Source organism: Condylura cristata, unplaced genomic scaffold, assembly GCF_000260355.1.
Source record: "Condylura cristata isolate star-nosed mole 26May11 unplaced genomic scaffold, ConCri1.0 scaffold00011, whole genome shotgun sequence".
NCBI classification, from domain to species: domain Eukaryota; kingdom Metazoa; phylum Chordata; class Mammalia; order Eulipotyphla; family Talpidae; genus Condylura; species Condylura cristata.
In genome coordinates, this window is record NW_004567112.1 from 16,861,024 (window position 1) to 16,888,184 (window position 27,161).

General features: G+C 41.3%; 1 protein-coding gene across 5 annotated transcripts in view; it reads right to left on the reverse strand.

The window, feature by feature from the left end:
- GBF1 (golgi brefeldin A resistant guanine nucleotide exchange factor 1) overlaps positions 1-27,161 on the reverse strand; it is a 113,395-nt gene that overhangs the window by 11,795 nt on the left and 74,439 nt on the right. For 2 of the 5 annotated variants that reach the window (XM_004680493.1, XM_004680491.1), the window contains exons 4-19: positions 17,121-17,252; positions 12,941-13,059; positions 12,317-12,425; positions 11,748-11,808; positions 10,417-10,471; positions 6,801-6,948; positions 6,248-6,471; positions 5,569-5,734; positions 4,638-4,849; positions 4,394-4,492; positions 3,609-3,803; positions 3,189-3,378; positions 2,415-2,555; positions 1,809-1,897; positions 661-863; positions 90-213 (exon numbers count right to left, since the gene is read on the reverse strand). In XM_004680493.1, coding sequence (XP_004680550.1) covers positions 90-213; positions 661-863; positions 1,809-1,897; positions 2,415-2,555; positions 3,189-3,378; positions 3,609-3,803; positions 4,394-4,492; positions 4,638-4,849; positions 5,569-5,734; positions 6,248-6,471; positions 6,801-6,948; positions 10,417-10,471; positions 11,748-11,808; positions 12,317-12,425; positions 12,941-13,059; positions 17,121-17,252 — 2,267 coding nt within the window. Of the gene's footprint in view, positions 1-89; positions 214-660; positions 864-1,808; positions 1,898-2,414; positions 2,556-3,188; positions 3,379-3,608; positions 3,804-4,393; positions 4,493-4,637; positions 4,850-5,568; positions 5,738-6,247; positions 6,472-6,800; positions 6,949-9,603; positions 9,703-10,416; positions 10,472-11,747; positions 11,809-12,316; positions 12,426-12,940; positions 13,060-17,120; positions 17,253-27,161 lie in introns of all 5 variants that reach the window. The other 3 variants (XM_012723683.1, XM_012723684.1, XM_004680492.1) reach the window with 3 other exon arrangements.

Below are 27,161 nucleotides of genomic sequence, written 5' to 3' on the forward strand. Positions count from 1 at the left end.
AGATAGCTGGGTTCTTTAGTTGGAGTTATATAAGACCTCAGTCAAATTAACTTGGGATACTGATCTCCGTACCTGCCATTCAAACTCACCCTCCAATGCTCTGTGAATGCTTCCAGTAACCTGTGGATGACTGGTGCTTCCCCAGGCAAGCGGAAGGCTTCCAGATAGAGGCGGAGAGCTTCATCTAACCGAAGACCCTGAAAGCTGAAGGTACTACAAGGGAAAAAGGAAGAACAAAGAGGCTAAAGATGTGTAAACTGTATGTTTTGCACTCTCAACTTTCCCTTTAACCCTCTCCAACAGAAAAGAAGAGGCTCTGGCCACAGGGAAGTATCTCCAGGTTACTTCAAACACAGAGCAGAAATTAACAACATCTAACCTTAGTACTTTTTCACATCAGTATTTTCATGCCTAAAAACCTCATCTACTGGCACCCAGAATCTATCATGTACTCAGGAACACATTCTCTGTGCAGAATGGAGTAGGCTCCCAAAATGATCTTGCTGGAGACTCTTTCAGGTCTAATAAATATACATGATGAGAAGAGTGAGTGAGTGAACTGGGTCTTCTGCAGGAACTGCTAAGCCTGCTTAGAGGGGAGGGTGTCCTGGCCCTTCAGAATAATCACCAACTGTCCCATATTTCTTGGAACTTCCTCACCTCACAAAGCTCTCCAACAGGTCAATGTTTTTGCGATCACTCACAAACTCTCCAATCATTTTCTTGTCTAGCCGAGGGTTTTCTCGGAGCCACTGGGCTACCTCTGTGTTGTCCATTGGGATTGTGAGAAGGCCCTTCTCCTGCAGAAACTGGATCCCCTTCTTTGGTTTCTGATTGAACTGCTCTGTGCCAGTGATCAGCAGCTAGAGAAGAAATACTAGTTGTCAGAAGCTGCTCTGTCTCTGAGGCAGACAGGCCAGACTCTATCAAAGCTAACAGCGTCACTTAATGGACTCTAAGTGACCTAGAACTAAGGTTGGAGCTACAGTCCTAGCTTTCGCCAATCATTGTATCTAACTGAAATTAACTGAGAAGCTCCTTTTCACTTCTTTTTTGAGTGCTCAAGATGCACAGCTTTCTCTCCAATAACTTGTGCATTATGCAAAAGAAAGATTAGAGAAGCTTTTCTTCTCCCCAGTTTTACAGTCAACTCTGTCATCTGTTCATAGCCAGCATCTTGATGCTAGCCTAGCTTGGATTCCCCATCTTTCCTTGGTTTCTTAGCTCTTACGGTCCTGGGGTTGGAAAGGCAAGCTGAACAGAGATAATATTTCAACTTTTTTATCTATTCAGTCACAGCCCTGTATTCAAGGGTACATACAAACCAGTTATTTAAGCTGGCAACAATAAGAAGAAAGAGTTAAAATAGAAGGTTTTTTTTCTGTGTTAAGAAAACCAAAGGCACATTTATTTGAACTTTACTAAAGCACCAGAATAAATGTCAATTCCTCTTATTGCCAATCATCACTCCAGAGCTCAAGTTGACCAGTAACCTTCAATGACCCACATCACTTTAGTTCCCAGAGTTCTTGCCATCACCAATTAACATCTGGCTGTCAATGAGGGCAGCATTTGCCCAGGGGCATACAGTAGTGTATACCTAAGTAGGGCTTACACAGCTTAGTAAGGAGTAAGGAAGGGCTTCAAAAGAGACCAGGTGACTGCTGAAGTCGCAACAAGCTCTAAGCTTCCTTAGGAAGCTGCATGATGAGCTACTAAATTCTCCTTCATTCTCTGGGACGGAAAACCCTAGAAAGGACACCCAGCTAGGATAGCAAAAACTGAGTCCTGGGGGTATCTGCATTTACCTTCTTTTTGTTTTTAATTTCAATCAGTTCTTGTGGATCTGGCAGAAGGCAGGAAAATCGAGGTGGCTTCCGACTAAACTTTTTGTCAGCTAGGAATTGGAGGGAGAAAGAGAAAAAAATGTTAAGACCTCTTTTACTGATATACTCCAGTAAAAAGAAGAATGCCTCAGAAACTTTTCTTGTCTTCATTAGTCTTCCACTTCCCTAGAAAACCCATTAAATGTTTTCTTTCTTCTCTCTGGGTTTAAAAGCAGGGTAAACGGCCAAAGAAGGCTCTTTCAGGTACTGCTCCCAGCCCTCTTCATCAAACCTTCCAGTTAAAAGGCTTCCGGGTCAGACCCTCTCTGGTGGCACAGTTAAAGCACAGCACTATAAAGCTGTCCATAGCCACTGCAGCACGAATTTGATCCCTGGCCAGGGAGCTGATCCATGTGGCGTGGCAGACCTCTCCTCAGCAATGTTTATTTCAGTTTCTGGTGAATCCTTTCACCAGCCCCCAACCTTGTACCTCTGGCCTGTATCTCAGTTCTTGTGTGAATAGATAAATAAATAAATAAATCTTTAAAAAGAAAAAAGGGCTTAGGGTCATGGACAACTAGTACCCACCCCCAGAGTCACCAGTTTCCACCAGATCACTGCATCCTGGCTTCCCATGCTCTGCTGGCAGCCGCCCTCCACTCGGTAGATGCAGACCTGGAATGCCTGGGGCCACGCTTACAGCTTTCCCATCACTGGCTGCTTTCTCAGCTGGTGAGAGAGAAGGTATGTAAAGACTAATGGAATTGGGAGCCAAGCTAAGCTTCAGGAGAGGTTGAGCCCCAAGTCAAGGGACCTGCATGTTCCTACATAGGTTGTCAGTTCTCAACAGGACAAACCCATAACCAAACAAGTGGCATTGTTCCAGATTAGCCAATTATTAGAGTCTATAATTTATCAAAGAGATTATCTAGTCACTTTCTCTGATCTTCTACAACCTCAATATCAAGAGAAGATAGGGAAGCCTAATTAAAGTAAAGGCAGATATTGGGGGTGGGGGAAAAGTAGGATCTGGACAGAAGCCCTATATCCTTTAATCTCTATTCCCTTTTCTTCTCATAAAGAAATATTAATTATACACACACACACATAAGTATATACATATACATATACTTATGAGTATATAATATATAATATATATCTTTAAGTATAGATATAACTTATATATATATATAAGTTCTGCTAACCTGCTCTCTTGGCCTGCATTCAAAACACCAGACCTCAAAAACACAGATTTGGGAGTGTCCCAAGGGAAGTGATACAAGGACAAGAGAAAGAAATCAGCTAGTAAAGAAGAGACAAACATTGAATTCTGGGATCCTCAAAAAAAGAAATGTCTCTCACTATTGCTGGCTTCTCGAGTGCTATCTACTGCTTCATAGCTGGGTCTATTTGCCTCTTTCTTCTCCTGCTGGGTAAGGTTGTTCAGGACTTTAGCCTGGCAATGGCCCTCGGTGCTGTCAATCACTGTCAACAGGGCATCAAGAGACAGTAGGTGTGTTGTATAGAGCTGACCAGACACAGGGAAGGCATTCTGGAAAGTAAACATCCAGTAGACTTGAGGTTAGGATACCATACATTTCATTCAATCATTTTCCAAAAATCCTAATATCTCCTGTAACTTCTATACCATCCTGAAAAAAAATGCCTTTCTTCTGTTTCCCAACCTTTAAGTGTTTCTCTCCTTGTACAAAGCATCCACACTAATACTAGAGATTTCCTTAATAGAGCTTTCTTTTTAGAGGTAGTAATAGTGCTCAGTACCTTGGACAGCAACTTGGTGAGGTCCTCAAAGAGGTTGGAACAGTAGTAGTCACAATCATAGTTGATGTAGAGCTCGGTGACAAAACTGGGGATGTGCCAGAGTTGCACAATAGCCTCCAGTGCCATCTCTTTCATTTCATAAGGCATCTTGGGGTTTTCCACAGTGATGATCTCCATCAACTTTTTGATGTACATCTGACAATAATCCAGTAATCATCATTTGGGTGAGGAAAGGAATCAAGACAGAAGACAAAATTGGACAGGGAAAACATTAAACAGGAATCAGAAGCCACAGGCATGCAGTTAAGGACATTTAAAGGGACTTCATTCCCTAAGTACATCCTTTACATCTTCAAGTTGGCAGATATGTCCCAGCTCTCTACCTCATACCTAATCCAAAATAAGCTGTCTACTGCTATTTTTGTGCTAAGTAAGTTTTACCTGGTCCTATTTAGTGTCTATGTAATTTAGTAGCAAAACCAGCTTGATTTGCCCACCTTTGTTGCAGAGGAAATGCTAGGTAGAAGAGCTGTTTTCACCCATGATGACGTTATCTGCCAGTTATAATACATTTGAATTCTCTCATTTTACTACCAGCTAGTTTTACTTAGGCTCTTTTTAGCTTCTCCACTACAGAGACCAACCAGTCAATGAACCAAACTATTGAGGTGAAAAGCATTCTCCTATAGAAGCACATAAATCCCCCCCTAAGCCTAACAGAGCTGTTCCTACTAAAGTGTCACACATCTTCTATTTTCCCCTTCTTCCAAGGTCAAGAAACTCACCTCCAGTTGGAACTTGAGGTGCTCCCTCATGCTCTCAAACAGTAAGAAGCATACCCGTAGGGAAGCAGCATAAAGGTTCAGTCGCTCTACACTGAGTAGCTGGATATCAGAGAGGACAGGCATTAGGTTTCTGAACCTCATTATAGTATAAACCAGAGAAAAGCAGGAAAGCAAACTGCTTTCCCAGGGTGTTGAGAGACCCCGAAAAATAGTTAGGGGCTCTGATTCTCTATGGCAATCTTACCTGGAATAAGTGGCGACACATCTCATCTTTGATGAGGCCCAAGAGGGTTTGACACTGTGCTACAGGGGCTGACTCAAGAGCCACTGTCAGTAAATGTAGTCCCATGTGAATCATAACCTCTGAGTTGTGGCGGTCATGTGGATTGGTGAGGGAGATGAGGAAACGGAAGAGTTCACGGATACAGGGAAGACCATAGGGGACCAAAGCTGTACCTGTGAAAAGCCAGGAGGGAAATGAGACTGCTAAGAAACAACTTGCCCTAGTCTGCCCTGCATATACAAGGCACTTTCAGATAAGTGATTTTCATTGAGGGAAAAAAAAGTAACTTTTTCCTGGTGAGTTAAGGGAGCTAGTCTCACTTATTGGAGGGAATAATCATTGATGATTTCAACTTCCTGTTAAAAGTCCCAAGATTTCTATTCTTCCCTCCCATTTACTATTGTTCACCAGATTCCCACTCTACAAATCATGGAAGGGTTCCGTCCATGTAAAAGTCCTCTGGCTTGACTCCATTTCTTGACTAGAAAATGACGTGGTGGGGTCTCCTGGTGGTACAGGGGTTAAGTCTCAGCACTATCAAGCTACTGACAGTCACTGTGGCCTGTTTAATCCCCTACCAGGGAGCTGCCCCATACGGTGCAGTAGACTTCTCCTGTCTCACCCACTGCTCCCCTCAACAGTATATGTCAGTACATCTGCCTATTCTGCTCCCCACTCTGTCTCTGGTGAATCCTCACATCTCCTGCACCTCTGGCCCACACCCCAGTTCTTGTATGTATAAATAAATAAAAATAAATCTTAAAAAAAAAAAAGAGAGAGAGAGTGATGAAATGGCTGAACCAGTGGATACCTTGAGTCCAAGATGGTCAAGGTTTAGCTTAGTGGGTAGGACAAAGGAGGTGAGTGGGCAGAGTCTGCTCAGAGTACCCACCTTCTTTCTGGGAGGACTGTGTAAAGCGTACGCCCCGGGGGTTGACGTAATCCATGTCATGGACAGAGGCAGAGTCAGAGTGGTCAGCAGGTGATGTGCACTCCTCTAACACTTCAGGGATGGATTCCACAGATGTTGACTGGGCCTTTTCCACATGGGCTCCTTCCTGCTATGACCAGTAGCAAGAGGATAAATGAAAACAGATGAGGGAAGAACAACTTGGAACTTTATCTTCTAAGTGTCTTTCATGGGTGGCCTCTATAAAGTCAACTCAGTGGACACTGAGACAATGCTGTATCAATCAAAGATGGCTCAGGGCAGGAGTATGATGAAGGGCGCAGAAAACATTTCCTGAAGCATCACTGACCTACAGTGACTAGAATCCTTGAGATAGCAGAGGGTCTCACAGGCTTAAGATTTAGAGCATTACTTTACAGAAAAAGCCATAGCCAGTTTCCTTATGGCTGCTAAGTGCTAACTATATGCATGACTTGATAAACCCCATGAGCCATCTCTCATAGTTAAGTCCTAATGTAGGCTTTCTAGACAGCAGAGCTAATTTTAAGAAACAGATTAATCCCCACATTCCAACCTTTGAGCCAAGGTTTGGATAAAGGACCCAAGGGTCAGGTCACACAGTGACAGACTAGAGAGATGCCTTTAGCAATCAAAGTCGCACCTGGGGGTCAGGCTGCTCAGGAACTCCTAGCTCACTGCTGTTAGGTTCTGCAGCTGTGCTGTACCCTGGAGAGCCAGGTTGCTCCAGGTCAGTGAGGTCCTCCTTGGAGGTGGTCTGGGAGGAGAACTCTATGCCACTGTCTGTAGAGGGGCTGACCACTGTGGAGGCAGCTTCTGAACTTGCAGAAGAGATGGGTGTGGGCACATCAATGAAGGGCATGCCTCCTGCAAGACAAAGTAAGGCTTGAAACGCGACTCCTGGAAACCACTACCCTTCATGGAACCAGGAGCTCTATTTGCTAGACTGCATACTAATTTCTGCATAGACTGGTCTCCAAAGTTGTCAGAATCCTTCTGCAAGGAGGAAAACTTTAAGTTACTGCAGAGTTGCTAAGTTGGTGCAGTCTAATTTGACCTGAAGTTTTTCCTTTTTGTTCCAGTCAGAAAGACCAAAGCATATTGGTACGGTGATATTCAATATCAAAATCCTTAAAAGAGGAGCTTTTCCTCTATCTATTCTAACCAGAGGAAAGGAAGTAGCCCAGTAGACTTACCAGTGAGATTAGAGGATAAATTAGTTCCATTGGGGGTGGGCTGCTCTGAACCTGGTGTGACTTTGGTCATATGGCGAGGGGGCCGGGGAGATCTCTTCTGTTTCTTCCACTTGGATGAATCACTCATGCCTCCTGCTCTCATTTTCAGCTGGAAATATCACACCTGATTAGCCTGGTATTCAAACTAAGTCTCTATCCCTACAAATCGCCCTTCTCTTAGTCCTACAGCCTAAACACAGCATCTGCACCACAGGAACAATCCAGACTACCAGAGCACACTTCTACTCCTCTAACCTGTCTTCTACATTTGTCACTTTACAGGTCAGCCTATGTGGAGGGTGACATTCTGCTACTTTAGGCTGGTCACTGATAACTCTAGCACCCACATATCATTCTACTTCCCTGAGCCCTGGGTGGCAATCCTGATCGTACCTGATGCTCCTACAGAAAATGTCAGGGTCAAGACTCCTTTGCCTAGAGATTCAGATCTTTTGTCCCAGGATTTATTGGCTTTCCTCCTTATCTACTTGCAGAGTGGCCTCCTACTCCTGGTTCGTATCCAACTATGAGAGCCTACTACTTCCCAGCCTCTTAGCTATTTTTTTTTTTTTTTTGCCTTCAGCAAAAACATATTCCTTACTCTTCAGAATTTCTGCATTAAATTGGCCGCTTGGAGTTAAGGAAGGAGTAGTATTCAAGTTGATTTGTGCAGCTAGGGGTGGAGGATACTGGCAGGCAGCTGTTCTGTTCTCTGTTACTCCCAATTTTGGTGTATCTATGGTACTACCTATCCTCCCTGGTAGTTTTCTAGATGCAGTTTTATGTTTTAAGATGGTAAGGCTACTGATTTTTTGAGGCCTTGCTCTACTCACTTCCCTCTCTTGCTGTATTTCTTTTCCTCATGTAACTTCTTTTTAATCACAAAGGAAAATCTCTATCATCTGTTGACTATTACAGGGTGTAAATTTTGGTGCAAATTTCTCAAAAGTTCACAGCTACTTTGGTTAGGCTCATTTTGCTCTCCTAGTCCTGATGCATCTTCAGTTAGGCTTTGAACCCAGTCCCCGTCAGAGTTACACTAAGCTGCTCCCAGGCTGACAGTCCATTCCTGGAGTGGGCAATAGTACTTGTTTTCCAGAAACCATCAGAACGGCACTAATTCTACTATAGTGAGTAGAATGAGTAGAAGCCTGTCTCTTTCTAAAGGCTGAATATACCCGATTATCCTTGATTTGTTCAATTTTTTCTCATATTTAGCCTCCTCTCCTCAAGTTCCCTGTAAACTTCAGAACTTCAGTAACCTTGATCTCTTGGCTTAGCAACCACATAATTCTTCCTTCCCTATCCATAGTTCAATCCATAAAGGAGTCAGGCTACAACACTTGCATTGAATTCACACGTAAGAGTCCTTCCACCTCCCAAATTCCTGTTGTCATTTTGTCTGGAACGGAGCTTCAAGTGCCCTCAGTATTGTGGCTAAGCAGGAATCAGGATGCCTTCTTCAGGAACCACTGAAGCTCATCTGGGTGAGGTTCAAGGTAAAAAATGTTCTGGGTAATGTCAGCCAAATATACAGATAGGCAAGAAGCCCAGGAGATCAGTGAGGGAAAACAAGAACCTCCTGGATTTTGACGCAGCTCCCAAAAGTATGAATATCTACTTTTGTGGGATATCTATTCTTTCTAAGCAGCCACCCAACCCTATCCCTCTTTTAGGGACTCCAGGTGGGCCTATCCATTGAGAAACCAGTTACTCGTTAAGATACCTTCCCACACTAGGGCCAGTCCTTCCCTATCTTTTGCAAAACTAGCTCCAACCTGATTATTTCAATAAATATTCTTTGCCTCCTGGTAGAGAAGGGACCAACAGGCTACCAATTCTTACAAGTGTTTCAGCATTTAAAAAGCTTCAACAGTTATGTTTTCTGTCCTAAAGTAGTGGGTAGGTTTTCATGGAAAAGTAAGCATCTTATCTATATAGTTATGTACTTCCAAGGGACAATATAAGGTTTACAAACAAAGGACAGGTCCTGGGCTAATAATCATGGCAAAATGCTGGGTAGCCACTGAAGAGAGCTGCAACTTGAGACAAGCAAGCACACAAATGAAACTTGACACAATGCATGCAAAGAGACACAGGCCTAGGTGTGCACACACTAACACACACAGTTATTCTCCTCAGTGACCTATATGTTGATGACTACACCTCCAGCATGCACCCTTCGTAACAGCTTAGACTCAGCTCAGTTCTAGGCTGATTTTTAAAGGGCAGAGGGCAGGAATTTATAGAGCTCTCAAAGCATTCCTGGTGCCTAGGCTATCTTGGCACCTGGTTCTTTTCCATCCATCTAGAGTCCTAAATTTTGGAGTGATGGTAACCAAACGGGAAACAAAAAAAAGACCCCAACTAGATGGAAAATACCCTTTCCCTCCAAACCCAGTTCAGGTATCCAGATAGAGTCAAAGACTATGCTTAAGCTAGCTATGCCAGTTCTGAGAAAAGTTAAAGGTAGAAGAGGGAAGGTTACAGCTTGACGGTCCCTCCTGCTTCCCCTAGAAATGGTAGATATTAAGTCTCTCCCCACGATATCAGCAGGACCCATGTTCTGTTTCCAGGTGCCCCAGGAAAATCTTAACATTGCAAACCTACCAACACATGCAACTTTTCCAAAGCCGTGCTGTTACTAGGAAGGGGTAAGTTGCACTCTACACGATGGAAATGGGACCCAGATGTTACATATAAAAAAATAAACATTTAAATAAATAAATAAAAAGAGGGAAAAGAGAGGGAGAGGGAGAGAGACCTTGAGGTTCTTAAAGAGTAGTACCCTCTCTAACTGGTTCAGGGCTTTGGTCTGCTCCCCACTACTTAGCTCCAGTTTGTTGAGGAGACATGGAGAAATCTGTGAAAGACAGGCAAACGAACGATTTAAACAGAGTGAAATTAACTCAGACACATGCCAACAGGGCACAGGGCAGGAATGGGGATGGATGGCAGGGGAGAGGGCAAGGTCAGATGCATGCATCAAACAGCCAAGGATCATCTCCATGGGCAGAAAACCTCTTAAGGCTATAAGCAGAACCCTCATCAGAGGCCTGTGAAGCCTAGGGATTCTGTTCAAGATATAAAGAGGCCATTTTCTGACCACCATTCTTCTTCTAGCAGTTTGAGAAACTTCTAATTTGGAGTCAGGCTTGATCTGTTTCTTCAACAGAGACTAGCCCAAGCACGAGTCCAGTCTAAACCAGCATCAGGGTGAGATTTGGGGGATAGCCTCTCTAGGCCTCCTACTTGCAGAAAAGGCTGAGCCCTTAGGAACGGCAGGACTTTCACCTTTATCAGTATACATTTTGGACTAGTCTGATGGGTCATACCCAGTTTCCATTAAGGACTGATTCACCAGCATATGTGGTGGGTCAACAAAGATAGGCTGGAAAGGAAAGGTTGGGGCAGGAGAGGTATCTGGGAAAGAGCAATTTCTCACAAAAGGAGTGATAAGCTTTTTTGAGATTCCAGACCCATTTAGACAAAAGCATGTTTTTGCTAAGCAAGGGTATCCAGGAAAATGCCCATAACACTAAAGTTGGGAGACCCAGATTTAGACAACAGGTCATACCTTCTTCATGTTGGTCCCCACATAGTTCTTGGGTTCTTCTTTAAATTGAGGTAACCTATAAGATAGAGAATCCCATGAACTGTCATTAGGGATAATAATAAACTTCTCTGTCCATGCTAGCAAGTACCCAAAGATGCTAAGGTCCAGAACATGCCCTTTTAGGAAAAGCGAGAAAGAGAAGGATGTGGATTTTACCCTTTTAAGAGCTTCATCAAAGAGCTACAGAAACTGGGCAATGTATGACATGAACATTTTCTAAAAAAGAAGATTATCATCACAATTGATGACTGAATGCTCTTGGAGTGTGGATGCTCCTTCTATCCTTAAACTAACTCCTTCCTGCTTATGTTCTCTTGGCAAGTATTACTGAAAGCCAAATGATGGAGAGCAAAATCCCAGAAAACTATGGAAAGGGTGAGAAGGTTGAAGTTCTGAAACCAATAAATTTGAGTCTGAGGAATAAGCAGCTTGTTGCAGCAGGATCCAGGGGGCAGATCTAGTCTGTAATGATAAGGACTGTTACTTATAGACCTGAGAGTAAAAAGAAATCCCATGGAGAGCTATTTTTAACCTTTTAAATAAACTTATTTTTTAAGCACAATTTTAGTCTCACAGCAAAGCTGAGTGGAAGGTACACTGGTTTTCCCTACCACAGGCTAAGCCCTGCCTAACCTGCCCTTCTCACACATGACTGACCTCTCCCATTATTATCCCCTAAGGAAGGCTTTTTTAAACCACTGTTTCAGCTCCTCTCAAAATTAAGTCTATTGAAAGGAGGTGTAAGAGAAAGGTAGTCAGATTTAGTATGAAATAGCCTCCTTGTCCCTAAATTGAGGATCTTAACTAGGGTAAACAGCAGTCTTGGTTTGCCTGAGACTAAGAGGGTTTATAGGGCGGTGGGACTATAGGACTTTGAGTGCTAATCAGTCTAAACAAACCATGATTGTTGGTCACCCTAACTTTGATCCTTCTTCACAATCTGGGCTGAGTTTTGAGAGCTCAGCAACTTGTTCCAGGTCCCTTGAATTTGGCTTCCTCTCTGGGTTCCTTTCCCCAGCTGCTAACTGCACAGAAACAGACACAAGTTTGGGAGGCAGAATGAGGTCTGTCAGCTTAGCTCAAATAACCCTCTGCCTCCCCCTGAGGCCAAGCCAGCTCCCTCCTTCCTCCCTTGGTTGGTTATCCTGGGCCCAGAGAACTTCCCCCATCTATAGTCCCAGTGGCCTCTGATGTGGCTGTGGGGTTGGCCAGGTCCCTGAAGTGGCTGTGTAGAAGCAGGCAGGCTCAAGAGGCCTGGGCAGCCAGGCTGAAGCAAACAGCAGCAGGTTTACCTTGTGAAGAGCAGCTGCACCATGTCTACGAGAGTGTGCTCTGCGGATTTTCTCAATAACTCTGCACAGGCAAAAACAAATAACACAGGTGTCATTACTTGCTGTGCTATTATCAGGAGGCTTCTCAGAGCAGACTCCCCTCCAAACCTTGTTTACCAAGGATTATGCCAAACTTATTAAAACCAGCTCCAGCTCAGTCTGGCAGTTATAAGTTCGCTGGCCCACAAGATGGCACTACTGAGTCAGGGAAAATAAGGGGTGCAATGATAGATTCTCAGGGTTTACAGACTGGTGTCAGATCCCAAAAACCCCACGGGAGGGCGATTTGGTGGCTGGGCTAAGTCAGTCTGGGATCTATCCTGGTTCCTGCATTGGCACAATGGGCTAAGTTCTCTATTCTACCTGTGCAACAAACTGTCAAGTACAGACACATAACATAACACCACAAGGTAGGTGATGGAGAAGCCCTGAATTTTTCATTTCTCTGACATTCAGAGACAGCAACCTGTATTCATACTCACAGACACTGGCCCCAGGAAAGATGAAGGGCCCAAAGTCCAAGCACCTACCACTGAGCCTCATTTCAAAGCAGATCCTGAAGCAAGACTGCATAATCTCACACACAGATTCATTGGTTAAATGGGCACCAACTGGGGTCAGCAATAGAGTTCGCAGCACCTACCAGTAAGAAAGAGTAGATACTGTGATAATAAGGCAGCTTAGGTGAAGAGGGGTGCACCTGAGGCCAGGGAAGATATCTCCTGTTCCTCTAGTCTCCTAGGTAAGTATTCAGGTGAACAAATGGCAAATGATTGATCTTGTTTCAATGTGGGAGGAAATTCTTTCAGGATTGTTTCATAGAAACTGTGTCTTTATTATGCATGAATCTAACATAGTTCAGAATTCATTCCAGCCATAGTAGACTAATACAACAGATGGATAGTATGGTCTACCAGAGGTACAAGTGTATTAAGGGCTTCTGGTATTTGACAGCAATTTTTTAAAAAGTTTTAATTATTTTTCTTAGAAAAAGCTCTTAACTTTTGGTATAGCAGTTCCTTGTTTGGAAACAAAGTGACTCCCTAAGCCTCAGGAGAGTCCAAACACAGCTTTCTGAAGCAGGCAGACTTGGGTAAGTAGAGTCATGGCATCACCCCTGGCCATTCACCTAATTGCTCTTCCCCACCATTTACCTGAAGGATTTTCATCAGGACAACTTCGTCGCTGGCAGGATCAGTGCCCACAAAGCGGGCATGGGTGACAGCATCTGCCATGTTCTCCATGCCCTCTGCTGTGCCCTCATGAGCAGGATCTGCTCCAGAGAAAAAGGGAAGACTAAATGATGTGAACAGGAGAGAGAAAATGCAAGACATCCTGTCTTCAGACTTCACTTTTCTACTCTCTATTCCCTGACCATGCATAGATCCTTGGGCTATCTGAGTTAAGCAATTAGCTTTAGTGAGCATCTCAACACAGATGTCACTGTGTATAACAATGGTTTTCAAGCTTAATCATATATCAGAATCACTTGGAGGGCTTGTTAAAACGCAAACTGCTGTGTCCAGTTCAGAATTTTTGATGTAGTGGGTCTAGAAGTGGGGCCTAATAATTTGTATTTCTAATGAGATCACAGGTGCCTCTTGCTGGTCAGGGGACTATATTTTGGGAATCACTAATTTAAAGCTACTCATTTTATTTTTATTTTTAAAAAGATTTATTTTACTTATGTATACAGAGCTGGAGTGTAGGTCAGAGGTGTGTGTGGGGGGTGGGGGTGAGAAGATTCACCAGAGACAGAGTGGAGAGCAGAACGGGCAGATCTACTGAAATATACTTCTGAGTGGTACAGCCGGGGAGACAGCAGAGGTCTGCTGTGCCATGTGGGTCAGCTGCCTGGTTGTGGAATCAAAATCATGTTGCAGCAGCTGTGGATAGCTTGAGAGTGCTGAGACTTAACCCCTTGTGCCACCAGGGAGGTCTCAGAACATTTTTCTTGCAAAAATCTGTCGCCCCTGTCAACTTTCTGATACTTAATCAAATTTTTGCCATTCCTCTATTCAGCATGAAGGGTGGCAACTTAAGAGATCATGCAAAAAGAAGCCAATTTCACTGTAATATATCATTTATGAGATCATCCAGCTACTTCTGTCATCCCTTTTTTTCCCACATCAACACAGAAAATCATACACATTCTCACAGCTCTGCTAACATTCCTTATTCAGGCCTCCAGGATCCATAATAGGACTTTTCCTTGCACAGGAAATCTAAGTCCTTCTTGGTATTGTGTAGGAGCTCAGTGACAAATAAGCAGCCTTGATCCTACCTTATAAGGTTGCTGGGGGTTTATTTCTTCCCCTCTTTCAATAATTTCCCTATTAAAGTACTATAGCTATACTGATCTTTTTGTAGTTCTTATCCTCTGGGCTTGAATGAAGTATCAACATTAATTTTCTAAAAAATTTAGAGGACTTTAGAACCACAGGAACAGATTGCCAGCAAGTCAGGCAATCAGTGTCACAAACTCTGGTCTGGCTGCTGTGTGAGCCAAAGAAAAGGCTCTTAAGTAATCCTAAAAGCCTAGGGTTACAGGATTGAGGGGTGAGGTATAGTTTTTGTTTTTTTGTTTTTTTTTTTTTTTAAGATTTATTTATTTATACATATAGAACTGGGGTACAGGCCAGAGGCTTAGGGGCGGCGAGAGGCTTCACCAGAGAGAGTGGGGAGCAAAACAGGCAGGTCTACGAAGTACACTGCTGAGGGGAGCAGCGGGCGGGTCAGGAGAGGTCTGCCATGCCATGTGGTCACCTCCGGGGCAGGCGGGGATCGAACTCATGTGGAAGTGGCTTTAGCTTCTCAGTGCAGTGCTTTAACCCGCTGCGCCACCAGGGAGGGCCCTGTTTTGTTTTTTTTTTAAACAAAATATCCCCTTCCTCATAATGTCCTTTCCTGGACATATAGGAACACACTGCAGGGAAATTTGCCAGTCCCATCTTTGCCTTTTGGCTTTCATATACTCCTTCCTGCTCCTTTTTTCATGGCCACTGCAATCACCACCACTATACTTCTCTTTTTCCCACCACAGAAAACTCCAGTGACCAGGTTGTCTGCCAAGTCCAATAAAAGGAAAGAAACACTCATAAGAGAACAAAGGGGAAAGGCACAGAGGACGGCTGCTGGAGACTGTGAAGAAGGATGACCTGCAGATGGTGCTCAGAGCAAGGCTGGAAGTAGCTAGACCCAATTTTTGCTTAGGAAAAGTATGAAGCCAGGACTAGGGTGCCTGGAGAGGCGGAAGCACATGTTCAGATTCCAGCTAGCACCCAACATTCCTGCTCAGGATCCTGTATGCTTCAGCTAAGCAATCCAACTTTCTAGATAAGACACAGGCTTTTCCTGCCCTAAACTGAAGGCCATTTTCCTTCCTAGCTAGCTACAGCCTGAGCCACCCCTTTTGTCTCCCTACTTAGAAACAAAGACAGCTGTCTGTTTTCTGTGTTTAACACACTTGCACATGGACTGGCAATAGGCGAAAAGGAATTCAGGATCCAGAGTGACAAGACCAACTTAAAAGGAAACTCCCCCCTAAAATCCATAATCAAATTCAGAGGTAACTAATAGACTGGAAAAAATATTTAGGGTAGAATGGAAGAAAACATTTACAACACTTCGATAGACAATGGGTTAATATTCCCACTATATAAAAAGTCTCTTAAAATTGATAAGAAAAACAAAACAAATCAATAAAAAAATAGCCAAAGAAGAGGAAATCAAAATGTTCAGCTTCAAGGAAATAAAAACAACAACATACAAACTTTTTTCCTCCAACAAATTAGCACAAATAAAGAATACTCAGAGTACTCAGTGCTGCTGATGGGGTAGGGAGATAAAAACTCAACCACTAATGTTGGAAGGGCAAATACTGCGGATCAGGGAAAGCAACCTGGTAGTACCTATGAAAATTTGATATGCATATGGCTTTTAATTCAGAAATTTCAAGTACAGGAATCAATCACATAAACAGAAAAGATGGAAACACATAAACAGAAAAGATGGAAGTATACATATTTCAATATTACTTATAATGGATTAAAATGGGAAACAACCTAAATATTAAGTATTAATAAGAGAATGATTAAATGAAGTGTGTTATAACTATACTACAGAAATTATATAGCTATTAAAAAGAAAACCTTACCAGTGGCTAAGAAAGGAGAGAAATGGTGTATTACTGTTTAATGGTTAGTTTCTTTTTGGTGTGATGAAAAAGCTCAGGAAATAGATGCTGATGATATTTATATAACATAATGCCATTGAATCATATACTTAAAAATTATTAAAATGGCAAAATTTGGAACATATGTATTTTGCCACAATAAAAAAAGAACACAAAAACTTCCAGTTCTGAGATTAAAAAATTTGTTACTACATGAGGTGATGAACGTTAACTAAACACCTTGTGGTAATCATTTTGCAACATATATAAAATCAATTTTGTGATATATCATTAACTTATGTTGTAATTAACATTGTCAATTATGTTTTAATAAAACTGTATGAAAAAGAATAAAGGAGGCAGTTAAGTACATCTTTCTAAGTTAACAATATTAAGTGAAAACAAGAAAATATGTAAGCACATAATTCTGTTTTCTTTCTTTTTTTTAAAAAAAGTAGTACTTTGGGTCTCCCTGGTGGCACAGGGGTTAAAACTTGCACTATCAAGCTATCACCAGCCACTATAGCCTAAGTTCAATCCTTGGCCAGGGAGCTGATCCACATAGCACAGCAGACCTCTGATGTCTCACCCATTGCTCCCCTCAGCAGTGTATTTCAGTGAATCTACCTGTTCTGCTCCCCAGTCTGGTGAATCCTCTCATCTCCAACACCTCTAGCCTACAGCCCAGTACTTGTATGCATTTAAAAAAAAAAAAAAGTAGTACTTTATATATATTTACAGATGCAAAGAAAGGTATAGAAAGATTCAAACCAACCTGTTAACACTATTTACCTAAGGAAGGAGGAGGGGCGATGAGAAAGATAGAGGAGAGACCATTAGCTTTTCTTTTAGATAGCTCTTTATTGTTTATCTTCTTACAATAAACATGCATTTAAAAAAAAAATCAAAGCTCCAAGGACACAATACCCTTGCTCCAAAGACCAAAGAAACCAGAGTCCCAAGGAAACCTTTCTCCCTCCCCACTCTGTACAACCTGAATCAATTAGGAAAGATGAGTATATAGTAACAATCCTATTTCTCTTATACAAAGAAATACATGACTAGGAAAAACTTTCTAGCCTCTCCAGCTAATTGTTTAAAGACTTCAGAGAGGTAAGAAATGAAGCACTGTGGTTATCCAACAAACGCTAAGCTCTTACCTATGAGTGAATAGGACAAGAACTTGTTGACAGAGGTGAGTGCCAGTCCAGTGATAGGGCCAGTGGTATCTTCAGAACGAATCACTTCCAAAAACGGACGCAGGAATACATTGGGCTCAATTTCTGAGAGTTCTGCAAGAGAAGAAATAGGTATGAAGAGAGTTATCCCCTAGAAAAAGGTCTTTCTTGTCTGAGTTACAAGGCTAGAGATTTTAGATGCTGGGTCAACCTTCCTCCTTATGGATTACCTTGAATCACATCCCAGACACTGTATCATTTTACTATAAAATTTCTGGTATGTAGCTCTGAAAAATTAAGAAGCTTAAAAAAAAAAAGTTATGGTTAGAAGTTTAAAAATAAAATGGCTAAGATTTTATGTTAAATATATTTTACCACAGTTTTAAAAAATTAGAATTTAATATCATCAAATATTGCTGGGTCAAAATTTCCATGTGTATTTTATCACTCTCCCCAGGGATACCCAGGTGAACTTCATATCTTGAGCACAGTCATGTGGTCAGAGGTCCCTCAGGGGGTTACTGTCATGTCTTTTGCTATTTCGGTCAAGGTTACCAAATGCTTCTCTACAGCATATCCCAGGAAGGTGAGGGGAACCTTGAGGTTTATAGTCCCTTGCTGAAAATAAGATTAAAAAGAACAAAGGTTGCAGAGTCCCTATTTACAAACGCAGTTTAAAATCTTGGGTCCTAACCATTCTCTTCAGCCTCCTTTATACTTAGAGCAAGCAGAGGGCTAACTGCCCTAAAATGAAGGGACAAGTCACAATCTTTGTATTACAGATGAGAAAAGAGACTGAGATAAGATAATGGTTGGCCCTAAAACATACAGCTAATAAGAAGCAGAACTGGTATTTGAGCCCAGTCTTTATAATTTCCAAAACTTGTAAAAAAAAAATGTATCTATTCTACCTATTTACCAGCATATACTTCTAAATTTATAGGATTTCATTTCACATCTGAGAAAGTACATTAAGAAACTATACAGGACTTGCTCCTGGGGTTTCTTTTTCTGTGATGCCTTCATCTTTCAGAGACAGTTCCTTAAAAGGCTTCCTAAACAGGCCAGAGTGATTTAGGGACACCTTTAGAAACAAAAGGAAGCAGGATTTCCTAAGTACCTTTATTTTCATACATATGCAGGGAGCTTCTTACCCATTCCTAACACCCCCCAACCCCTTGGGTAAACAATCCCTGGGCCGGCTGCTCCTCAGATTAATGCTTTAATTAATTGGCAGATTGGGTAGCATTTTCCAAGCTTGTCTGAACAGTGATCACATCAGCTGTAAAAAACCTGCTTCTCATCTTCCACTACCCTCACTGAGAGAAGTACAATTTGCAGGGGGGAAAAAAAAACTGCAGAAAACCATTTTGTGTGTGACAGAAGTGATAGAGGATAGGAATGTAGTGGTTAAGAAATATTTGTAAAAGCTGCAATATGTAAAATACCTTTTAAAAAGCAAATAAAAAATTAAAGTTATCTAGTCTTACTTTAGGAATACAAAGATATCACATACAATTTGGTCTAGGTCTCTCACTTAAAAAAGTGTTATTTTGATATATTTAAGATGAACATCTAGATGGGGAAAAAAAATCTTTGAAAAGTAAAGCAAGGTACAGATTTTATGAGTGTTCACCTAATAGCTGTTTTCCTTCATGTTAAAAGACTAGGGCAATTTTATCGCCATAGTTTGACACTTCCAAGTCCACATGCAGTCTGCCTCTATTTTTTTTTTAATTTGGCTTTGTTTTTAAATGCTTTAATTTGATAAAACTGACTCTTTTTTGTATATAGTCCTATGAATTTTGACACATACGTGGATATCTCTGTGACCATTGTGGTCGTCAAGATACAGAACAGTTTCATCATGCCAGAAAACTCCCTCTGTTTTCCCTTTGTAATCACACCTCCCTTTCTCCTAATCCCTATCAACCACTGATTCACTCTTCATCACTAAAATTTCATCAAGGTCACAGAAATGAGAATCATATAGTATGTAACTTTTGAGAATGGGTTCTTTCCACTCAGTATGATGCTTATATTGTCTATAGTTACAGAAAGTATTTTGGGGAGTTTGATAGTCTATAGATCAGTTTTGGAAGAAATGATATGTTTATTATTTTGTGTCTACCTGTTCATGAACATGGTATGTCTCTCCATTTATTTATATAATGATTTCTTTTATCAGCACATTGCAGTTTTCAGCATACTGTGTATGATTTGTTAGATGTATTCCTAAATGTTTTATTTGATTTGATATGTTTGTAAATGGAACTGTGCTTTAATTTCAGGTTCTAGCTCTTAATTTTTAGAAATGTGATTGACTTTGGCTGTTGACCTTGTATTCTGTGACCTCACTAATTCACTTAGTTCTAGGATTTATATTTTTAAACAGAGTCCTTTGTGTTCTATACATATACGATTGCATTATCTGCAAGTAATGGCAGTTTTATTTATTCTTTCCAATACACAAGCCTTGTATTTCCCTCTTTATCTTTTTGAGCTCAACCATATTTTATGTTATTTAAATTTTTACTGACATAACAATGCATTAAAATATATAAGTTTCAGCCCTCCCTGGTGGCGCAGCGGGTTAAAGTCCAGCACTGAGAATCTAAAGCCGCTTCCGCATGAGTTCGATTCCCGCCTGCCCCGGAGGTGACCACATGGCGTGGCAGACCTCTCCTGGCCCGCCCGCTGCTCCCCTCAGCAGTGTACTTTGTCCATCTGCCTGTTCTGCTCCCCACTCTGTCTCTGGTGAAGCCTCTCGCCACCGCTGAGCCTCTGGCCTGTACCCCAGTTCTGTATGCACAAATAAATAAATCTTTAAAAAAAATATATATATATAAGTTTCAGGTTTGCATCATTTAAAATCAATGTGTGTATATCTAAATAAGTTCACCATTAAAGTACAATCCAATCCTTACCATATAATTGACCCCTTTTAGGTTTCCCTTTCTTGTCCCATATTACTGAGTAGGACTGCAGGACTATGAAATTGGACACCTTGTCTTGTTCCCAATTTTTGGATAAATACATTCAGTATTTCACTGTAAGGTAGAATGTTAGTCAGACTTTTTTTCAGATGTTCATTATCATGAAAGAATGTTAAATTTTGTCAAGTGCCCTTTCTCCATCACTGATATGAAAATTGAGTTTTCTTCTTTAAAATATTTTTTAAATAAGATTTAATAATCTTTTTTTAAAAAAGATTTAAATAAGATTTAAAATCTTTTTTTAAAAAAGATTTATTTATTTGTACATACAGAACTGGGGTATAGGCCAGAGGCTCAGGGGCAGTGAGAGGCTTCACCAGAGGCAGAGTGGGGAGCAGAACAGGCAGATCCACGAAGTACACTGCTGAGGGGAGCAGCGGGCAGGTCAGGAGAGGTCTGCCACGCCATGTGGTCACCTCCGGGGCAGGCAGGAATCAAACTCATGCGAAAGTGGCTTTAGCTTCTCAGTGCAGTGCTTTAACCCGCTGCGCCACCAGGGAGGGCCGGATTCAATGATTTTTTAAGATATTGAAACAGTCTTACATCCCCAGGATAAACTTCATTTAGTAATGATATATTATGTTTTTACATACTGTAGGCTTGATTTGCTAATAACCTTTTGATTTATAATAGGAAAGAGTGCACTATGGCACTGAATGAAAGGTCAGAAGTGATACCATACAGATGCTTCACAAAGTCCCATAAAGAATTCTCTGGAGGTCTCTCTGGTGGAACAAGGGGTTAAGTCTCAGCACTAAAAGAGGCTAAGCCACATAGCACAGCAGACCTTTCCTGTCTGACTGCTGCCCCCCTCAGCAGTGCATTTCAGTTAATCTGCCTGTTCTGCTCACCAGTCTATTTTGGGTTAGTCCTCTTACTGCCTCTGTACCTCTGGCCTATACTCCCAGCTCCTGTATGCATAAATAAATAAATCTTAAAAAAAAAAAAAAAAACTCTCCGGAGATGGATGTGGATTTCACTGACCCTTTTCCTATCATAGGAAATGGGATCATAGTCACACTGTTACCAATAGCCAGGAATAAGATATCTAAACCCACTTGTCAAGTATTTGTAATCTATGACTGCTAAAATACACTCATTCCCACACTTTCATTCTGTGAATCAATACTTTATGGAAACTTCATAATGAAAGAATAGAAAAGAAAGACTTTTAAATGAGTAGTACATCTTCATTTTTACTTTCCCTGTCCTATCCCTCTTCTCCCCCACAAAAATAAGAATCTAGGTATACAAAATTAATTACCCCGAGAGTTTTCCCTAGGCAGAAAAGGAGTTTTACTCTCTAGGTTTAATGCTGAGTGACAGAAGCATAGAGCTCCCAACTCCTGTAGCTTTTGGTGGGGGGAGGGAAAACAGTGCTGGTGGGGAACAGTAGGGAAAGTGCCACCAGCAGGGCACTATAAGGAAATTATAACATGTAGCTAAAAAACCATACATTCCAATTCATCATCCTGATAAAATGTTCAGATGATCCTCTGGAATTCTGAACAGTGTTTTTCATATTAGGCCAGATTTTTTTCCCTTATGTCAATCCACAATAGACCCATATATTTATAAATGGCAATAAAACAAATTACAAAAAGAAAAACAAAGACATAATACAAACTCCACTTTTTTTAAAATAATAGTTAATTTTTACATCATCTTGTGCATTTTTCCATCTCAGCTGTAATCCCCTTGGGCTTCCCATCACCAAACCACCCATGTGCCATCACTAAAGTCCAGTGCATTTCCATCCCCCCACTGTTTTTGATCCCATTACCCACCCCACCCCCTTAAATTGTCTCTGGTATATAACTGTTCATTATTATTTTTTTTTCTCGCCTGGTCTGTTATACTTCTGCTATGCAAACTCTACTTTTTAATTATTATTGTCTATATACATATAATTATTATCAGGTTATTATAAAAATTTCTAAATGCTCGATCACAGTTTCCACATACATCTCATTATGTATCAGGCAGTAGTTTGTGGGCCTAAAATTGTATATGAATGACACTTTGAGTAAAAGTATTCTAGAAAAAACCTACTTTTCAACTACGTTTCTTAATATCCTCCAAATCCTAGGGTATTATACTAAAACAGGGACAAAAATTAATTTTCAGGTGAAGTTACTATCATTTAGGGAGGTCAACTAATCTGTAGTCATAAAAACAGTTTGGAACTAGGAGTAGAAGTTGAAGGTACATGGCCTATATGAAGAGTGGGGTTCAAATCTCAGTTTTGCAACTGCATGACAGGTAATTTTTATTGTATTTGTATTTTATCATCTGTAAAGTGGTGTTATAGAACCAAAATTAATTACATGTACAAATAAATAACAGCAGCTAACACTTGCTGAGCATACATTATGTGCCTGGCATGCCATTTTATACGTTATCCAATTTAATCAGTTCAAAACACATGGCGCAATGTAATAAAGTGGTTTTTTAAAAAATGTATATATTTATGCCTACAAGAACTGGGGTACAAGCCAGGTATGTAGGGTGTTTGTGTGCAGAGACAGACTGGGGAGCAGAACAGGGAGATCTACTGAGATACACTGCTGAGGGGAGCAGTGGGCGAGGTCTGTTGCACCATGTAGGTCACCTCCCTGGCCAAGGATAGAACTCGAACTCGAGCAAGGTGCAGTGGCTGCTGCTAGCTTTATAGTGCTGAGTTCTGTTGCACCATGTAGGTCACCTCCCTGGCCAGGGATAGAACTTAACTCGAGCAAGCTGCAGTGGCTGCTGCTAACTTTATAGTGCTGCACTACCAGGGAGGGCCTTGAAATAAAGTGTTTAATAAACTAAGATATTATTCTTTTTTTCCTTAAAGATTTATTTATACATACAGATCTGGGGTACAGGCCAGAGGTACAGGGGATGAGAGGATTCACCAGAGACAGAGTGGAGAGCAGAACAGGTGAAGGATAAATACCAAGATAATTAATGATTGTTATTTATGTATGGTGCAACTTGAGACAGTTCTTTTAATTTCTAAGGGCTTCAGCTTTCTTCACAATATGCATAGTTATCAGGCCCTCTCCAATGGCACAACGGGGTAAAGCACAACACTGCGAAGCTAGCCACAGCCACTTCAGCATGAGCTCAACCCTTAGCCAGGGAGGTGACCTACATGGTGCAGCAGACCTGTCCTGCCTAGTCCACTGCTCCCCTCAGCAGTGTATTTTGTTGATCTGCCTGTTTTACTCTGTTTCAGGTGAATCCTCTCACTGCCCCTGCACCTCTGGCCAGTACCCCAGTTCTATATGCATAAATAAATAAGTATTAAGTATATATATATATACACACACACACATAGTTATCCAAGAAATGTTCCCATTTTTAAATGAGTAACTGATATTAATCCTCCTTTTAGAAGAGATAAAGATAACAGCAGCTACCACATATTACCTTTTGCCATACTATGTGCTAAGTAGTTTATGTATCTTCTTTCTTTTTAATTATTCCTTTATTTTTTCCAAATGAAAATAAGACTTAGAAAGGACAGATAGATCTACCTACCAACTATAATCATACAACTAGTAAGTGATGGAAATGGGAATCAAATCCAAGTCCACTCTAAAATCCATACTTGTATCCATTCGATGTTACTGCTTCCTACAAAGCCAGACAGAAAGCTTCTGGCTGGGTTTAAGTGGGCAATGAAATTCAATTGTCATGTCTTTCTCAGAAGAGTGAGAAGAGCTGCCTGAGTCCTTCAGCATCCCTGATGCTGATCATAGTAAGCAAGCTGAGCAATTTCATAACCAAGGAGACATTTGACACCCCTGTAAAGCAGCCAAAATTCCCACCCTGGAAGGCTGTCAAACTTAAGGCACAAACAGTCCAGTAAACAGAGAGTGCAGCTCAGGTAGAGGGGTGCTCTGAAGGTGACTGGTTCATATTCTAAGATGGAAGAAAAAAAAGAAAGAAAGAAACGGTACAATAAGAAAGGGAAATTCAGCTCTCCACAAGAGAAAGAACAATTGTGATCCTTCTAGTACTAGGCCACCTGCTTCTAAAATTAAAACAAGGGACTCCCTGGTGGCACAAGGAGTTAATTCTCCACACTATACAGCTATCAGCATGAGTTTGATCTCAGATCAGGGAGTGACCCACAGGGCGCAGCAGACCTCTCCTGTCACCCCTGCTGCTCCCCTCAGCAGTGTATTTCAGAAGATCTGCCTGTGCTGCTCCCCACTCAGTTTGGTGAAATCTCTCACCCCCTGCACCTCTGGCCTACACCCCAGTTCTTGTAGGCTTAAATAATAAAAATAAATCTTCAAAAAAAAAAAAGAGAAAGAATCCACAGATGTCTCCCAGGTCTCCTCACTTCTCAACTGACAAAGCAACCCATCCAAAAGGGGATGAGTTCTGGTTTTCCAGTAAGGCCTGTCATCCTCTCTGATGATCTGTGTCAAAGGCCTTGATTTTTGGCGTCAAGCTCTACCCTGAGACAAAAGAGAATACTCTTCTTAGCCTACAGTGCAGCAACCACCCTCCTCCCAAAAGGATGATGTATTCTCCAGTACATAGCAGCCTTTTCTCATTTTGGCCAACACTGGGCTGGCACATTCCTGAGCCAAAATGCACACATAAGCTGCATTCCCTGGTAGTAAAGCTCTTCACTCCTGAGTGACTCTTATCAGGGGCAGTTGGGCATTCTCAATTGGATTATGCTGACAAGGAAAAAGGCCTGCGGTATATTATTTCAACATCACTTGGCTTCAGAAATGCCTGTCTTGACCCTTTCGCCCTCAGAGCCTACTTTCCCCCTCTTGCTTTCTAGACGTTCACCAGCCTGCTCCCATCTTAGTTCTTCATCTTGCAAATATTGGCTCATGTTCCTAGAGACAGAATATCATTAACAAGGTGGTTCATGTATAACAGACTAATAAAGCAGAGCATGACAAAAACGGCGGTCTACTTTATTTACACTGTAGACATTACTGATTCCAGAGGCACAGGACAGAATTATTTGAGCACAAAAAGCTTTGTGGTTTTTGTCTATGCCTGCACATTCCATTTTAGGAGAAAGTGTCAGGTCCTCATAATCTAATTTTCTGACTACATTATATCCAGGTATAGGTATAGTAGGGTATGTGGGGGTGGGGAGGCTGGGGGAACTGTGTATGTGTGAACATTAGCTTTGCTATTAAGACTTTTAGAAAGAGATGTAATATAGGGGTGGCTTAATCAATATTGCATCCAAGTACAAGATGGGTCCATGAGTCTAACCAGGGCAAGCAGGAGATAAAGAACACCTACCATCTTATACTAAGAAAAGCTAACTATTTCTAATACTGATTCTGAAAACTCTTTTGATAAGTATTCATTTTTCAGTCAGTTGAACCTGACCTTTTTTCTTTTTTTAAAGATCATTTTTATTGGGCTCTTCCTGGTGGCACAACAGTTAAAGCACAGCAGTATAAAGTTACGCACAGCCACTGCAGCACGAGTTCGAGCCCCAGCCAGGCAAGTGATCCACATGGCATGGCAGACTTCTCCTGTCGTCCCACTTGTTGTTCCCCTTAGCAGTGATGTCATCAATCTGCCTGTTCTGCTCCCCACTGTGTCTGTGATGAATTCTTATTCCCTGCACCTCTGGTCTATACCCTAGTCCTTGTATGCATACATAAGTCTTTTTAAAAAGATTTATTTTTATTTACTTGTGCATGTAAGAACTGGGGTGTAGACCAGAGGTGCAGGGGGTGAGAGGATTCACCAGAGACAGAGTGGGAGCAAAGCAGAGATTGCTGAAATACTACTGTGCCATGTAGGTTAGCTCCCTGGATGGGAATCAAACTCATGTCACTGGCTGGAGATATCTTGACAGTGTTGAAACTTTAACCTCTGTGCCATCACAGGCCCCTCCAACCTCTATTTTACTGACTAGTAAGAATAAAACAGACAACCAAAAAAACCACCTTAACTAACCTCTCTCTCTGATAATACTTGAGTAATACCTGAATATATTCTGGAGTTTTTTCAGAAGTCTGAAAACTCCACAGATTAGAAATCACAATTTTATATTTCCCCCTAAACTGTGTTTGATAAGTAATTTGTAGAAAGGTCAGAGATGATATAAGAACCCTTCCTCCCTAAATATCTGGCCCAAGAAGGTTCAAGATGACCAAGAAAGATAAAGGCTCAGTATTTACATACGCCCCGCAGCTCAAACACTGTCAAAATCTTGGCTCTCTCTGTCCTTACAATCAGGTCTAGCATGAGACCTGAAATACCTATTGAAATACCTATTGCTTATGTAGACCTAGACCCAACAGTGGGCTGGTTTTAGTAAAACTGCTTCTGAAATCCTCACTTTTACCATCTCCTGTTAAGTAGTCATTCTAATCTGCCTGAAGTCATATTTAGTTTAAAGACAGCTACTAATAAAATAGTTTATTGCATAACCCCAATATGATTTCATGAATCCTGATTAGAAAAGAGCTTCCCACCTTGGGCATTCCTGCCATTAAATAGTCAGTTTGGCTTGATTACTAGGAGCTGCTACCCACTTATTTTACCAAAAAGAATCCCTTTCTATTGCTTAGGACATCAATCTTAACTTGCTTCAGACAACAGCAACAGTTACACAGACTATTAAGCATAATTGTTATATATGAATTATTTATCTCCTCATAACCCTGAGAAATAGTATTACTGTCCCCATTTTATTGATAGCAAAGTAACCATGGCCTTAAGAGATAAAGACTTGCACAAGGTTACACAATAAATAGAAGAAATAGAATGTAAGCCTAGGCTCGGACTCCAAAAATCCATGCATTATATTCCTAAATATTACATCATTCTTTTGCTGTAAGGTTACTACTAGACATATTAACTCTACAACTTGCATAGCAAATAAAAATTTATAACTCATCTATCCTAGGATTGAAGTTTCTTGTGAGCCTTTCCTCCTCCTAGCCAGACTAAACACTTAATGATTTTAGTATTGCCGCACAAATTATGCATCAGGTTTTCCCAGTTTGCCTCCTAATCCAAGAAAAGTAAGGTCCCT